Source organism: Eucalyptus grandis, chromosome 10 (assembly GCF_016545825.1).
Source record: "Eucalyptus grandis isolate ANBG69807.140 chromosome 10, ASM1654582v1, whole genome shotgun sequence".
Classification (NCBI taxonomy): Eukaryota; Viridiplantae; Streptophyta; class Magnoliopsida; order Myrtales; family Myrtaceae; genus Eucalyptus; species Eucalyptus grandis.
This window is the reverse complement of record NC_052621.1, coordinates 20,650,343-20,668,093: the sequence shown is the minus strand read 5'-3', so window position 1 is coordinate 20,668,093 and position 17,751 is coordinate 20,650,343. Positions and strand designations below refer to the sequence as shown.

At 36.9% G+C, this 17,751-nt stretch overlaps 1 protein-coding gene across 1 annotated transcript; it reads left to right on the top strand.

Moving 5' to 3' along the window:
- Nucleotides 1-12,176: 12,176 nt before the first annotated feature.
- Nucleotides 12,177-17,247, top strand: LOC104422211 (polyamine oxidase 5). The gene is made up of 10 exons (XM_010034460.3): nt 12,177-12,860; nt 13,527-13,642; nt 13,735-13,823; nt 14,036-14,149; nt 14,363-14,450; nt 14,534-14,619; nt 14,710-14,812; nt 15,365-15,462; nt 15,601-16,030; nt 16,818-17,247. The coding sequence occupies exons 1-10, from the start codon at nt 12,815-12,817 to the stop codon at nt 17,130-17,132; spliced, it is 1,485 nt and encodes a 494-aa protein (XP_010032762.1). The 5' UTR covers nt 12,177-12,814; the 3' UTR covers nt 17,133-17,247.
- Nucleotides 17,248-17,751: the final 504 nt, after the last annotated feature.

Below are 17,751 nucleotides of genomic sequence, written 5' to 3'. Positions count from 1 at the left end.
TTAACATGAAACAATGCTATTCCGTAGATTGCAAATTACTTTGGTTCGATCCAATACTAAATTTAATAGAATATGAGTTAGAGTCGATCTTACTTAATTAAAAAATAATGATTGATTGGAAATGAGAAAATCATTACATCCGCTTAAAACGAAAAATAGTCTATCTTAATTTTATTTTTAGTAAAATAGGACATTTCAATACTTGATGAGTGTTTAGTGAATTTATATATAAGGCAAAATGGCCCTATATCATTCAATCATTTTGTACACGATACATGCTATTTTTGCATGATACTCTCTGATTATTTAAATTTTATGGTTATTGTACTGATATAACTTTGAAAGGTAATAAATTTTCTCATAGCACGAATGTGAAAAAGTAGTTAAGGAGTTTTAGTACTAATTTTTAATGTAAAACGTATGCTAAGCATGGGCAAGTATACTAGCATTCATATGTTATCGAAAAGCTTGGATATTTGATATCACCTAGAACTGTTTTTTCATACTATTAGACATTACAGGATAAGCCAAGCAAAAACTAACCAGATGCCCCATTCTATCTACATCAAATTTTCTTGAAGGGATAAATAGATTGGTTTTTTTTTTTTTTTTTGTGTGTCTATCACACAATTAAGTCCTCAATATTATTTGAATAAAGTCATTTAACTTACATGATGCCTGCAATCGAGTCCTTTATCATTAACATGCACAATCTATCGAGACTGCACGATAATGTGTATTTTCTATTGTTAAAGGATTAAAAAAAAAAAGAAAATTATCAAGAAACATATCTAAAGAGACAAGGAAAATATGACAAAAAGGAAAATACGAAATGGATATTTTGTTCATTTTTTAATATTAATTCCACAATAAAAACTCCAAACTTATTGTAACACAAAAACCTTGAGTGACAAAAATAACCAAAACTTTTTTTTGTCATAAACACCTCGGACATATACTTGTAACAAATATACTTTAGCTAGAACAATAAAGAGTATATATGTCACACAAGTATAAGTTGAAGGTTTTTCATGACTTAAAAAAACTTAGATATTTGTATGGCGGTGAGTAAATTTAGGATCTTTAATGACACAATTTTTTTAAAAAATATTTGTATTATAGTGGATATAATTTGAAGCTTTTTGTGGTGTTTATCTTTTTTTTTTTAATTTTAAAGATAAATATCTTGAAAAATCATGAACTAATATACATATGACAAATTTATCCCAAATTAACAAATTTACCTCAAATTAATACACTTATGATAAATTTACCCTCTACGAATTTCCGTTAAATTTTACTATCAAATTATTAAGTTAAATGACATGTGGTAATTGGTTGTTATATTGGTTTGGTATTTTACTCTCTGTTATTACAATCAATTTTTGTGGTATTAATTTAATTTAACAGATGATATATTTATCACAAATGTATAAATTTAAGATTTTTAGCAATCGTTTAAATTATTTTGGGATAAATTTGTCATAAATGTACTAATTTGAGATTTTTATGATCAATTAGGGTAAATTCATAATAGGTATATACCAATTTAGAATTTTTCATGGTTAAAAAAATAATTTTACATAAATTTATTATATGTAAATTAGTTTGAGATTTGTTAGGGTATTAATTCTTATTTTAAAGAAGAAACTCAAAAAGAAATGATGAGGGCGAGAGAGTATTGGGTCAACTTTGGCCAATGCTCCCGCGACCATCATCTAGGATTCTGTCGGAAGTAAGAACTCCGCCCGGTACGGAGGCACTCACATGCTTACGGATGGTGGCAACATCATTTTGTCGTCCAATTCATTTCTTCTTGTGTATATATTCACCTTTTGTCGTTTGAAATTCTTTTCTTTACTTATAATCGAGTTTCTTTTATTCTACAGTAAACCCCATATTCAAAAACATCATGATGCACATTGTAGAATTTCTGAAACCTTAGAAGACAAATTGCAATGGACCCAGAAAAAGCACAAAAAGCAGAATGCATAGTTCCGTACGAAAGGCATAGCCCAAATTATGGCCAAAGAAAACTTGGGCATCCTAAAGAGAATGACCCACTCTAGCTTAGAGGATAAATTAATCGATACACAGGCAACAATTTGAACCATTCTAGAACCTCTCAATCTCATGCATATATACAATCTATTAGAGAATATGGTCATTTATGATGTGAACATTCATTCCCTGTTAACCTCATCCAATGCCAATTAGTAATCATGAGCCACATTCGATCTCATTTAACTAGTTATCTTTTTGGAGTAGATAGTTCATAGTACTCTTTCCATAAATACAATAAAAACCAACTCATGTTTCCACTCATTTTCATCACCAAGATGCATCACTTTCCAATGAAATTCGATTGGGATCATCCTCAACAACACATTGAAACGGATTCCAATTTTTCTCAGCATAAAATTTATTAAAAACTGAGATATTGGAGAATAAATTTTTCACAGTAAAATAATTATTATAGACATTCTTAGACTCACCTACTACATCATTAAAATAATGTCATATTTCCTTATGATTGAATTTCTAGACTTTTTGGCAGTGCTCTGGAGGGTCAAAAAAGGCAAGAGCGAAGCGAAGCGTGTTCTTGTCTTGGTCGTGAACTTTTCCTAGCCCATGTCCTCACTGAGCTGTTGAGCTGTGTTGGATTAGATGGATCGATGGTCTGATCCATTGCACCTTTCAGACAGCAAACAAACATTTGACAGACGGTAGTAGGTTTTGACCTTTCCAGCTCGGGAGGCTGCGTTCGGCCGGTGGGGTCCTCTTCTAGGATACCCCTTAGGATAAGGAAAGGAGACCGGCCTTGTGCAAAGGGCCGCGATGATATTAAAATTCGTCGTAATTTATCTGAAATTATCATAATGTTTATATTAGTTTAATTTTATGGGTCTTAGTTTATCTTTGATTATCGTTACTCATTTGCACTGGAAAAATTAGTACTTTCCCTTTACGAACGGTAGTTTTGGGTATAAAATTTGTAGCCTGAAAATGTTAACACAATAACTAATCAATAGTATAATAAAAGGCTACAATTTTCATAAATGACGGTACTTTTAGGATTCATTTGTTTCGCAAACAATTTACAATCTTTGAAAAATGTTTGCCAAGTAGTCATTTTTTAGAAAAATGACTTCATTTTTCGATGTTTGGTTGAAATAATCAAAAAATATTTTCCGTCATTTGATGTAATTTAGTTTGATTTTCCAAGGAAATTATTAAAAAATTCAACTTTTTAAGTCACTTCTATTTTTAAATTACTTTTCTTTTTCTTTCTTTTACCTTTTTCCTTCTTCCTCTCCATCGCTCATTTGCTTCCTCACTGCCATTCCCATCTCCTTCCATTGGCGACAATAGCCACAAGTGAGCCGTGAGATCACCAGCCTTGGCCAAGCTTGGGCTTACCTAGATTAGCCAAGCCCTGAGCTCGCTGGCTCGTATCTTGGTTGGTCACAGGGCTACCGGCTGTCACTAAGGCACATAATAGGTGAAGGATGGAGGAGGAATGAAAAGAAAGAAAAGAAAAAGAAAAGAAAGAAGAAAGAAAAAAAATAATTAAAAATTTGAATTTTTTTTTTAAAAAATGAAAATTTATTACAAAGGAGTTCACAGGGCGGACATGTTTGTTTGTTTGTTTTTTTTTTTTTTTTTTTTTGTCGTCGGAGAACATGTTTGGTTTGAGGGAAAAATGATTCCCTCTTAATCATTTTCCCCACTTTTAAGGTGTTTTTCATAGAAGGAAAATGTTTTCCTAGATTTGTTCATTTTTTATAAACCAAATGCCGGAAAAATTCAGAAAATATTTTTCATGAAACAAATAAATTCTTATTTATATTTAATAACTTTCCACAATACTCATAATTTTCTTGTAAGTCCTTGTAAATGGCAAATTAATAATCTTCACTCAAACGCAAGGGCAAGCATGTGCTAAGACACATGACCCCATTTGCATAAATACCCATGAACCAATTAAATCAGGGCCTTGCAACCTTGATCCCGAGTAGTTCGCATGCATTTTATAAGATTTGATTAAGCGATTTCTAGTTTTCGAGTTGAAAATTCCATAACATCCCAACCAGCTGCGCCAATCTTGAAAGGTTAAATTTGAGTTCTTGACTAGTCGGTTCAAACAATATCCCATCCAGGTTATCCATTCGAGTTTTGGCTCACACGTTATATGATTCGGGGGAGATGGTCAGAAAGATACATTCGTCATTTTCATGTTCGATTGGCGAAATCAAAGGCTTCAAACAAGGGAGGAAAGGGGGCTGGGGAATTAATTAATTCGAGTACTCAAGAATGGAGAAAGTCAATTATTGGATCACGTATTGAAAGGCCGGCAATGAACGTCAAGAAAATTAGGTGTGTCTGATTTCGCCAGATGACCGGGAACCCCATGCGCATGCAATTATTGCTGCCCCATGAACGTGTACCAGCTACGAATATCTTGTGATGGTGCATCAGATGATTGGAGTGTTTTATACTCCTAAAATGTCGGCAATGTCCTAATCAGTGATTCATCAGGGCATATGTCTTATAGTGCTGGTGATTGGCTAGCTATTGCGTGCACATTCGTGTAGGTACGTCGACTTTATTATCCAGAGAAACGACATAGTTAATTCGACACTAGGGCTAGGAGTCACGAGGTGTCTTGGGAAATCCGGCTCTTTCGTTAGGTTTCAGTGGGCGGAGGAATCCGAGCGTATCTTTCGTTTTATTAATTTAAGGGATAAGTGCGCCGAATGTCTAAAAACTTATTAAAAAAGTGCAATAAAATATAAAATTTATAGAAAATGCAAATCAAATTTTAAAACTTGTCATTAGAGTGTTATTGGGTTTTCAAGTTCTAAAACTTATTATAGAAGTATAGTTGAATTCAAAAACTTTCGGAAAGTATAATCAAGTTTTAAAATTGTCAAGTTGGTGCAATTAAGGGCCTATTGGCAATATTCTTTTTTTGTGTTCATGAACACAATTGTTATTTTTTTGTTTCAGGGAAAAAAAAATAAAACGCGTTCATTTGCATTTTGTTAAATCTATTTTTTTGTTCTAGGAACAAAATTGGAATAAAAATAAGAAATAAGAAAATTTTGTTTTTTGTTTTTGGAACACTTCTGAAAAATAATTTTTCTTTCTCTTTTTTTTTTCTCTTTTTTTTCTTCTTCTTTTTCTTTGGCCGGTTGCCGGTCTCGACCATGGTTGGCGACGCCGTCGAGGGCCGGCGACCTCGCTTGAGGGTCGGCCCCGGCGAGGCCGAGCGTCATTGGCCCCGGAGCTTGCCCGGATTACCGCCCGGGCAACGGTGGCCCGATGAGGCCGAGCCTCCCGGTGGTTGGGCGAGCTCAACCTCGCCGGGGGCCGTCGAGCCTCGCTATGGCTAGGCGAGGTCGGCCCCCTCGTCGGCTAGTCGCCGACCTTGGATGAGGCCCGGCGACCACCAAAAGGAAGAAAAAAAGGAAAAAGAAAATAAAAATATTTAAAAATTAAAAGAAACAAAAAAATTATACAAGTTTACCAAACATGCTTATGTTCTTTTTCTATTCCAAGAACAAGTTTACCAAACACCTTCTTTTGTTCAAAAATTGTTCCCCGGAACAGAAATAGTTTTTTCTATTTCTATTCCCTATAACATTTTTTGAACAGAAACGTTACCAAACGCGCTAAATGGCGTGTATGTTTTTACTTCTTTTTTCTGTTTAAGAACAGATTTTTTGTTTTTTTGTTCCCGGGAACAAAAAAAACATAAACGCGTTTGTTTGCGTTTTTGTTCAAAATCTTTTTTTGTTCCCAGGAACAAAAAAAGAACGAGAAATGAGAAATAAAAAAGTTGTTTTTGTTCCAAAAACACTTTTGAAGAAACACTTCTCTCTCTTCTCTTTTCTTCTTCTTTTCTTCTTCTTTTTTCTTTGGCCGATGACGCCGTCGAGGGTTGGTGACCTCGCCGGAGCGTCGCCGGCCCCTGGCGAGGCTCGGCCTCGCAGGGGGCCGGCGAGCCTCGCCGTGGTTGGGCAAGGCTGCCGGCCCCGTCGGCCAATCGCCGGAGGCCGGCGACTAGCCAAAAGAAGAAAAAAGAAAAAAAAAAAAAAGAAAGGAAAAAGGAAAAATAAAATAAAAATATTAAAAATTAAAAGAAACAAAAAAATAATATAAATTTACCAAACGTGTTTCTATTCATTTTTTATTCCCAAAACAAGTTTACCAAATGCGTCTTTACGGTAAAAAATTGTTCCCTGAATGAAAATAGTTTTTTTTTCTATTCCCTAGAACAATTTTTGAGCAGAAACGTTACCAAACGCACCCATAACATTATATTATGCCAGTACATTTACAAAATAGTAGGTAAATTTCAAAATCCGTCGTTGAATAGATTTTGGCTTGTAAAATCTGTTTTTTTTTTTTTTGTTGGTAAAATTGGCTTGTAAAATCTGTTACTTACCAATAGTTTTATAAAAGTACTTAAAGGCTGCGTTCATTTCACGGAAAATAACTTCCAGGAAAATATTTTCGGATTTTCCAAATGTTCGTTTCATGGAAAATCAACTACTCAAGGAAAATGTTTTCCATCAACAGTAAAATTTACATTCAAAGCTAAGGAAAATGTTTTCCACTTCGAAAAGTGGAAAACATTTTCCACAACTTCTTCTGCCTTTTTTTTTTCTTTCTTTCCTTTTCATTTTTCTTCCTTAGCTTGGCCGGTGGCCGGCCCCGACAAATGGCCGGCGGAGGCTCCACCTCCGCCCGATCCGGCGGCGAGCCCGCCTAGCCCGATGTGGAAGCCCAGCTCGCCCGAGCTCGGCGAGCTCGGGCCTTGCCGGCTTGGGGCGGAGCTCTGGCCTCGCCAGATCCGGCGAGCTCGCGGCTCGCCATCGTCAGGCGTGCGGCGGCGGAGGAAGGATGAAGGAGGAGGAAGAAGGAGGAGGAAGAAGGAAGAAGGAGGAGGAAGGAGGAAGGAGAAGGAAAAGAAAAGGAAAAAATAAAAAGAAAAAGAAAGAAATTAGTTAACGAACGGTGGAAAATGTTTTCCACTCAAAATTTAAGTATTAGCCGAACACCGAAAATATGGTCATTTTCCGGAAAATGACTTATAAAAATGTTTTCCGGAGATGGTCAATTTTCCGTGAAACGAACGCAGCCAAAGAGTTATTTAGCTTGTAACATGTTTGTAAGTTACCAACAGTTTAGTGGAATTCCTAACAATACTAACAAATATTCAATTATTTTAAATTACGTATCATTTCCTTAAATTACTAATTGACTTGTGTAGCTTACCAACATATTAAATTCACTAACTCTTATAATAATGAAAACAAATCTTTTATCAATCCATTTACCGAGTTTTACTTGATTATGTCAAAATTACAAAAATTTTCAAGAACCTATCAATATTTGTTTGAAAAAGTTACGCTTGTATCAAAATAATTAACTTTTATGGACGAAATTAAGTTACTATCTAGTTTTAGCTGCACCAACTCTTATATGCTGGAGTTACCGACGTTTACTTTACTGTTTCAAATCACTAGCTGTTTCGATAGCTTACCAACATTCATTTGCAGATGTTATCAGCACTAGCTGTCATGAAAAATTATCAACTCTCATTTAAGGTCACTTGGCAATGTTCTCGTTGAAAAACTCCTCACGTAAATATGGGTGTGGTTGGTACTTTAAAAAAATAAGATAAAATTGATGAGTGATTCAAATAAGAGTTAGTAACTTAAGATCATATATATATATATATGATCTTAAGTTACTAACTCTTATTTGAATCACTCATCAATTTTATCTTATTTTTTTAATTTTGGAAAAAAGTTGAGATATTGTGTAAGAGTACTACTTTAATATGTTGGTAAGTTTTCCCAATAAACAATGATAATTTATTTAAACAATTGGCACTGTTAAAATAATCGAAATAAATATATTGAGAACTAGTCTATAATATTGAATACGGTGGTAATCTTTTAGAGTAGCTGACAATCTTCATTTAATAATGTCATACCAAAGTCAAAGTATCGATAATGTCACCAAATAAATATTGATAAATTATAAAAGCAGTTGGTAATTTTGAAAACAATCTAATAAACATTAGCAAGTTAACAATTAGAGGAGTAGTAGCCAGAACAAGTTGGTAATCTGTGCATATAAATGTTTATAAATCTATGAATACTTGGTAATTTCAAATCAATCAAACAAACTTTGGTAATGACTCAAATAAAAATTGATAATTTCATATAAAAGTTAATAAATCTAACACTGCGATAACTTTAACATTGAATGTTGGTAAAACATTGAAGCGACTTTATAGTTTCTTCACATAATAAATATTGGCACATTATTGAAATAATTGGTAATTTTTGAAAATATATATTTTTTGGTAAAGGTAAAAATATATCGAAAGCTTTACCCAACTGTGCACAAGATCGACGCCAAAAACAAACACTCAAAGAGACAAAGGTCAAAAAGAGTGTAAGAGAGCCGATGTAAAAAGACAACACCCAAGAAAACCAGGAGACCAACTAAACAACTAAAAACCAAGCAAAAGAGCCAAAAGAAAACAGCCACCCAACAAGAGCGAAGAAAACAAGGACCAGCTGTTTTCAAGAGATAGAGACAAACACCAACCAGCTAGATGAGCAGTAGCGAATGAGGATAAGCACTCTACCCGGACTGAGAGGAGGCAATGATGGATTGAGGATTGGCGAAGATGGAAGAATTGAGCCCCCAACTTCGCTGGAGCCTCCTGTTCCTAGGGTTGTCCACCACGTTACCGAATGTGAGAGCCTTGTCTTTGACCACTTTGATGAGATGGTTCCTCAAAGCCACCAACTCCAAGGTCTCCCCACGAAAGATAATGTTGTTTCGCTTCTTTCAAATCAGGTGACATAAGGCTCTAAAAGAGAAATGGGCGATGCGGTGGAGAAAATCTTTACCGGGAAGGAATTTCAAAGCCCAAGAGAGGTTCTCTGACCAAGATTTGTTTCTCCACGAAAGATTACATCTCACAGCCCAAAAATAAGCGAGGTTGGCCGAAATACGATAGTCAAAGAACAGGTGATCAACAAAATCTGGCCTAGAATTACAAAAAGCACATAAACCACTGTTAATTCTGCTGTAAGAAAGGAGAAGAACCTGCGTGGGTAAGCGGTTTCTAATTATCAACCAAAGATTAAAATGAAATCTTGGAGCGATAGAGTTGTTCCATATAAGCGAAGCCCAATGAAGTAATTTTTGAAAATATTGGTATTTATCAATATTTTACTAGCTAAACAAGTTACTAGTCAAGTTTGTCACCCTTGAGGTATTGACAATTTGCATGCATAAGGGCCTAAAAAGATTTGAACTCAAGATTTTCTGTTCTCATATCATGTGAGATTTTATAAAATCATTGTTAATTGTTTTAAAAACTTAAATTATTAGATAAATGCATAGTTTAGTATTTAAATAGTCTAACAACTAAAAGTAGTATTAGGGCGTGTTTGCTTGAAGGAACATTTTTTCCCATAATTAGTTTTCCAAACATTCATCCGACATCGCCGTGGCCTGATGCGGCAGAGGAGAAAGAACAAGAAAATAGAAAATAAAAAAAATGATTTTTTTTTTTCATGAGATTGATTTTCCAAATGAGATCTAAACATCAAAAAATATTTTGGTTACATATCACTAAACAATGGAAAACTAATTATTTTCCCAAAAATGATTATTCGAAAAGTATTTTCTTTTTCTAAGAAATTTTCCTCCAAACAAATGCATCCTATGATTCAATCTTCTAGTCCTTTGAATTCGCGAGATCATCGCAACATAAATTAAAATTCTTTATTGATAATGGTTACAAATCCAAATAAAAAATCGAAACAATCCGTGCCCCTTGTGCACTTCTTGGCCAAACCTTATCGACAAGGAAATTACACTGATGTCGGGTGATTACTTTCACGAATAGGTACTGAAGATCCTTGAAACGTTGTATTCAACTTTTCTTTTTTTCTTTTTTTTTGGAATTGGATCCTTAAATTATATATTCTTGCACTCGAGTCGGTCATTCTATAAAAGTTCAGCGAAAATGGTGAAGTGTCCAATTAAGTGCTGACGTGTCATCTTACGTGGCGAAAAATCAATCATATAAAAAATGCTTTTCAAAATCTTATAAAACAAAAATGATGCAAGAAAAAGAGAAATCAAACAAGGAAGGAGGAAATAGCCGGGAAAAAACTGAGAAAGGGAGGGGTAGGTCCACCGGGGAGGTCGTGGTCCCCGCCGCCGGCCGTGAGGTCCGCCGCCGCCGCCTCCACCTCGCCCCTCGTGGCAGAGATTCCACTAAAAAGAGAAATGGGATTAGTAGACATGACAATGACATATGAACGAGAACCAAAAAGCTTAAACTTGAAGACGAAGGAGGACGAGATGCGGGCTGCAATTGGAGGCACGTCACGAGGACCACCCTGATTATTATTATTATTATTTTTTATGATACTTTCGAATATAGAGAAATAATTTGCACCCTGGAGAGATCTTTTTTCTCCTTTCCAACGCAGAGGTCACCCCAGATCTGCGAGGTGTGTGAGGATGGCAAAACCTTGCGGAGCTGCAGCCGCCGTCGACACAGCAGCCACAGCCACCATCGCATTCCGGTGACGGCCATGGCGGCGAAGGTCACCATCATTAGTGCGTCTCCAACCGAACTCCTCTAGATCGGCCTTTTCCTCTCCTGCCATCGATGAGACCAATCTCTCCCTCCCTCTATCTATGCATATGTGCTTGCCTCGCCTAGTAGAGATTGTTAGAGTAATTAAATAAAAAATCATGTCTTCATTTTAAGTTTTTTAAACAGTACTCAATAAAGACCGAACAAGTGTGAGATGAGTGTTAAAGTAATTAAATATACAATCAAGCCAAAATTTCAGCGCCGCAATGTCTCCCAAACATCTCTATTGGGTTTTACCTTTTGTTGATATTTTAGTATAAATTGAATAGAAATCAGTATCTTTATTGACGAGTCTAGTAAGCAATAACATGAAAATGACATGGCAATCCACGTCGCGAATTTCGTTTGCGTATCTAACAGAAGGACCGATTCGACTTAAAAAAATGCATTATTTAGAAATTCCATCGTGTGAAAATAAGAAATTGAGGGACACCTTACAAAAGTTTAGGAATTTTTTACCGACGATATTCTTTTTATTTTTTACGTTAGCTGGTGTCCGACGCTACCTCCTAGGGTCGGCTTGTCCGCTACGCCATTGCAATTCCAAGAAACTTCATCCAACATTAAAAAATTAAAAAGAAAAAGAAAGAAAAAGAAAAAGATAAGGGAATATTGAAATCTTTTTAATATCGATAATTTCCTTTTTCGATAAGTACGTTTTTTTTAAAATAATTGTTTGAAAAATGAGTACCTAAAAAAAAAAAGAAGACAAAATCTACCGGAAAAGACGTTCAAACAATTACGACGTAGTTGCGCCGAGGAGAGTCCCAAGTGCCACGTCACGTCCCGCCCAGGTTGTCCCCCTCCTCGCTTTCCTCCCGGTCAAAGTCGAACTAACGATGGCACTGCTTTTTCGTTTAATTTAATAATAAATTCTTTAATGTAATTTAATAATAATGGAGCCGGCTGTTGACTAGGGACGAAAATTCGGGATATAAAATTAAAAAGAAAAGGAAAAGAAAAGCAAAGAAAAATAACATAAAATAAGAAATTCTCAATCTTTCTTTCTTTACCGACACAAGATAATTTCTTTTTCATTTTTATTTCTGAGCCATTGAAAATGCTTATTAATCTTGAGATGTCAGTTGGTTTGTGTAATTGAAACCGATTCTCATTAAAAACCATACCAAAAACTTGACATTTATGATGCCCAATTATTTTTTGGACCAAATGGTGTCTAATGCAATTACTATGTAACGGTATATTAAAATCCTATGTACCGAATGCAATCCTACGAAGAAGAAAAAAGGGAAAAGAGAAAAAGAAAGGGAAACGCCAATACCTATTTATAAAGTAAATTGAAAAATGTTTAGCAGGAGAGATCCGAGCATTTAGGGCAAAGGCTATTTTTCTATTTCGGAAATTATTAGGAATCCCGAAATTAGTCTTTTCATTTCTTTATTTATTACAGTAACGTCATAAATAAAAAAAGCAAAAAAGTGGAAGGGGCCGGTCGGAGATTTTTTTTCTCTTTCTGGCGTTTCTTGTCTTCATCTTCTTCCTCCCACCTTCGGTCCCCTTCGTTCGATTCCATGCAAATTGCGAGCATCAGCAGCAGAACAACAGCTCACGCACAGACACCCGTCGGTCTCCTTCGCCTATAAATACAGCGGCGCGCGGAGGAGGACAAGCACCGACGCCTGAGAAAGAGAGGCGAAGAAGAAGGAGAAGAAGAAGTAATATTTGCCAGCTTTCCTCGCCGCGATCCGACCCATGCGACCGGCGCTGACCGACCCACCATTGATACTCGGTGAACTCCCGGCGGTGCCAGAATCGAAGGCGGGTTTGGGTCCATCTCCTTCCTTATGAGCTGTTTTGACGAGCTTCGGTGTTCCTCCAACCTCAGCCGCTTCGTCGCGGGCCTCCTCCTCCTCATTCTCTACCATTCCTTCCAATTAGTCTCCAATTTCCCGATTCCTATACACCCTTAATCGCAGAGGACGCCCGTGTGCACACTCCTTTGTTTTCATCTCACCGTCCCCGGCGTTGTTCGAGAGAGAGAGAAAAGAGAGATAGAGAGAGAGAGGACGAGAAGGAAATTCGTTTGTTTGTTTGTTCCTCGGTGTTGTTGCTGGTGCTTCTGATTCGGTCGGACAGGCTCTGCGTATGGATCCCAAGGAATCATTATTGTCATCGATCCCTTTGCTCGACGGTGGGTCCTTTAAATTCGTGCTCCATTGGAACTTGTGATCTTTTGTCGATCTTATTGGTTTGCTTTTTGCTTGATTCCAGCAATCGATCCTTGATAGATCGTGCGGTCAAATTGAGCATATTCTTGAATTACGCTATTGGCTTGTCGAAATGCCTATAAGAAATCGCTCTTTCTGATTTAGCAATTGCTGCAAATCAAAAATTAGTCCTCTTCTTTTCTCCCTGGCTTGTGGTTTGTTTCCATAGAACTTATAAATGTGGAATCATAGGATTACTATATAAACATATATTTATGCAAATGGGTCGGAGGAAAAACCAAATTCTGAAACCAGTCTGGTTCTGTGGAAACTGTAGCTATGACATAGAACGTAGCAATTTGTAATCTGCATAGTCCCTTGTATTATCGCCTTAAATTTTGTCGATGTACACTTGTTGATAATCTTCTTCTAGCAACAGATATGTCCCTTTGGTGTTATTCTGTTATTCTGATAGCAATTATTGAAGAAATATAGTATAGTCCCGGGAGATCTTTCGTTTGTTTTAAGGCACCTTAAAATCCTATAAGACACATAGTATGAAGGCACTGAATTTAACAGGCGTGGACTTTGAGTTTGTTACTCATTCATTAGACAATATATTGATCAATAGTTATTCTTCTGGTGAGCAGGCACCATATTTTCTCATTTTGAGAGAGAACAAGCTTCGTTCCCATCAGTCATCGTGATTGGTGGTGGAATATCTGGGTTAGCAGCGGCCCGTGCTCTTCATGATGCATCTATTAAGGTACAGATATTTCAGTAAGTTGTCTGCTTACTTCTAGGGAGTAAAATGATTCTGTTCCACTTAAGTTAATGGTCCTCTGGCATTTTTTTCAGGTCATCTTACTGGAATCTCGGGATAGAATTGGTGGTCGCATTCATACTGACTACTCATTTGGGTTCCCTGTGGATATGGGGGCCTCATGGTAAACAAGCACTTCCCTATCTTTTTGACTTGCACGTCTCTTGTATGTATGTCCTGCACCTCTGTCGGATTTTAAGTTTGTGCTCCAAGTATATGGAAGTACTAGCTTTTTATATGGTTCCTTCCCCCTTGCTCTATTCTGGAGACCCGTTTACTCATTATATGAAGAAATGATTGTATATATGAGAATGCTCTGCTTTGCACTCTGTGCAGGCTACATGGTGTTTGCAATGAGAATCCAGTGGCACCTCTGATACGTCGTTTAGGGCTTACCTTATACCGTACCAGTGGGGACAACTCTGTCCTCTATGACCATGATTTGAAAAGGTTATTATCTCCTAGCTTTTGGTGTACACTTTCTTTGTTGCATTCTCTGTATTTTGAGTAGCTTCAGGGAATTTCTTCAGTGGCTCAGTCTAATCATGTATCAGATAGGATGACAGCACTTTCAGTTATCATTCTGAGTTCTATGAGGTCCTGTATTGTCAGCGTGTACTTATATCTGATGGTTGTTTCTTGTTGTTTCTCACTGTTTCTCAGTTGTATAATTTTTGATACAAATGGCCAGCAAGTTCCCCAGAACTTGGTCAGTGAAGTAGGTGAAAAATTCGAGATAATTCTCAAAGAGGTAAAGTTTTAAACTTCTCTTAGACTATTTATGATGCACTGCGGTGTTATTGTATTTGATTTGGTATTTTTGCGCTTCTTCAGACAGATAAAGTAAGGAACGAAAATGCTGACGATATGTCTGTTCGTCAAGCTATATCGATCGTGTTAGACAGACATCCAGAGTTGAGGTAGGAAAAAGGGAGTCAGTTATGCAAATGATGGATCTGTTCTGTTGGATATCTGATTTACTGTTCTGTTTGGTGTTGTTGGTTTTGCAGACAAGAAGGGCTTGCAAATGAAGTGTTGCAATGGTTTATTTGTCGAATGGAGGCTTGGTTTGCAGCAGATGTGGATAAAATATCATTAAAAAGCTGGGATCAGGCAAGTTGTGTATCAGATGATCTTCTACCATATCATGACTTTGATTGTTGCATGGCTACTTCTATATTTCTTATTCCATATGATAATAGGGATTGAAGATATCACGCCTATAAAGAGTGCAAAATTTTATTGCTTTATTTAATCTGAAGTGATAAGATATCTCGGTCTTCTCTGAATGAATTGTGTGGTGCTGGAACTAATGTTTAGTCTCGGAGTATGTGAAATTCTTGCTTCATATGCAGAAGAATTACTTTCTTCTTGGATGAAGAATACCAAAATGAATGTCCACTTTTGTCAGAAGGGGATAATCTAACAATGAGGCAAGAGTGCTACTAATATGTAGCACTTTCTACTGACTCGCTAGTTTTTTTGGGCCACATAAAGGCATATGTCTGTTAAAAAATGTATTGGCTTTCTGGTACTGGAGATCACACAATATCCATTGCCCCTCTCTGGATCTCTCATGCAAACTTGTGTGGCTGGTCAAATGGAAACGTGGTACTGTCATGCCCATATATTATTAAACGGTTGGATGTTGTTCTTGATCTGCAGGAACAGGTTCTTTCTGGTGGTCATGGACTTATGGTGGAAGGCTATGATCCTGTAGTAAAGGCTCTTGCCAAGGACATTGATATACGCTTGAACCACAGGTAATATTGCCAGTTGGAGCATCGTCTTTGGGAAAGTTTCTTTGAGTATGTCTATAAAAGATCCAGACACAATGCAAAGGACTCATGATTTGTGAATTTTATCTCATTTTCCCCCTTTTTCTGCATTTTGATGATTAGGGTTTCAAAGATATATTATGGACGCAATAAGGTCAAGGTCGTGGTTGAGGGCGGAAAGAAATTTGTTGCGGATGCAGCTATAGTTACAGTTCCTCTTGGTGTTCTCAAAGCAAATTTAATTAAGTTTGAGCCTAGGTTGCCAGAGTGGAAGGTTTCGGCTATCACAGATCTTGGAGTGGGCAATGAAAATAAGATAGCCTTACTATTTGATAACGTTTTCTGGCCAAACGTGGAGTTACTAGGTGTTGCTGCCTCCTCTTCTGATGCTTGTGGTTATTTTCTCAATCTTCACAAGGCAACTGGTCATCCTGTTCTTGTCTTTATGGTTGCGGGGATGTGTGCTCACTATCTCGAGCATCTATCTGATGAGTCTGCTGCTGGTTTTGTCATGTCGCTGCTTAAGAAAATGTTCCCTCATGCGACTAAGCCGGTAAGTTGTTCTCATTGAACTTTGTATTTATCGATCATCTTATAGCATCCAAACTAATTTTATCTGACGCCTTGAAGGTAAATGAATAGTCTGGGCAACCTTTAATAGATCAACTTTTGGATTATCAGACAAGTCTTTCTGGGTTTACTCGGCTGAATTTTCCTGTCAACATATGAAACAAATTACTGTTTTTCCACATAACATACTAACAGAGCTGGAGGTCAAAACACCTTACGTAAGTGTTGACAAATCCTAGGAGATGTGTTATAAGCCACACTAAGGAGGGGGAACTTTGATGTGGACAATGATCCCACCTTTGGAGGGTTTTGCTTGCCCAATATGTGCTTATTTTCTTTGTTCTGATCTTTGTGTTACTTGGTTATTATTTAGACAGACTTGTTTTGTCTGAGAGAAGATGATGGTGACGACGACTTTTCTTTTTATACTGAGAGTGGCGTTCACATTTTGGCCTATGGAGTAACACTCCAGCCATATTGCCATTTGATTTCAACATAGAAGTGCTATTTTGCAGTCTGTAACTTGCTCGAGAATGACAGTTTCTTATTTTTAGGTGATGAGAAAATTGTAGCAACTGTCATTTCCACTCACTTTCTGTCATAATTATTTATTGCTTTATCACCATCACATTACTTATGATTGCTTTTTACGAGTTGGATCTACACACTTTCCTATTTCAAAGATTCATTGTTTACCATCACCAGGTCTGGGTCTGAAATTGAGTAGAACTCTAGTCATTTATGCTAATCATTTTCTCCTTTCGACACAGGTTAAGTACCTCGTGTCCCATTGGGGTAAAGACCTCGACTCTCTCGGCTGCTACTCTTATGATCTGGTGGGAATGCCGATGGACTTATATGATAGACTGAGAGCGCCAATTGGCAACCTTTTCTTTGGAGGGGAAGCCGTGAGCATGGACCATCAGGGATCCGTGCACGGGGCTTACTCGGCCGGAGTAATGGCAGCTGAGAATTGTCAGAGGCTGCTATTGAACCACGGTGGTTTAATACAGAACGTGAATCTGGCTTCTTTTCGGGTGGAGAGCGTTCAAGCTTCATCTCCTCTTCAAATCTCAAGGATGTGAAGCATTGGCATGCCCCCCGTGAAATCTATTTACATTTACTAAATAAATATTCTGGACAAGGATAATTTGAAAATTCAAGCAATGAATGATTTGTGCTGAAAAGTTTGATTTCTCACCTCTGTCTCCCATGGTTTTGATTTGTTAGAATGCATTGCTCGCAGCAAAAATCTAATGCAAAAGATAATATCCGGATTCGGCTTCAAAAATTGCAGCAGTGGATTCCACTCGTGGCTGTTGGAGCTGAGATAAGGGAGCAGGCCGAGTGGAACGACCAAACCACTAAATTGCTTTGCAAAATCTTTTACAAAGTTCATTTCACGAAAAATTATTTTAAGTAAAACGTTTCTCCGATTTTAGCGGTTAATAAACTAGTCAAGGAGAATATTTTGGCCAATGGAAAAAACACCTTAAGGGAAAATGTTTTCCATTTTTCCATTCTCTTTCTTTCACCTCTAAACCAAACACTTTTTTTTTCAGGCAGAAATAAAGCACAAATACCAAAACTTGACGGGAGGACACTCACGTGCCATTTTCTTTGAAAAATAGAGCATTTAAGTGTCAACTTCAACAGAGATTGTTGAAAATTTGATGCGACTTATTTTTAATAGTATAAGTCGCC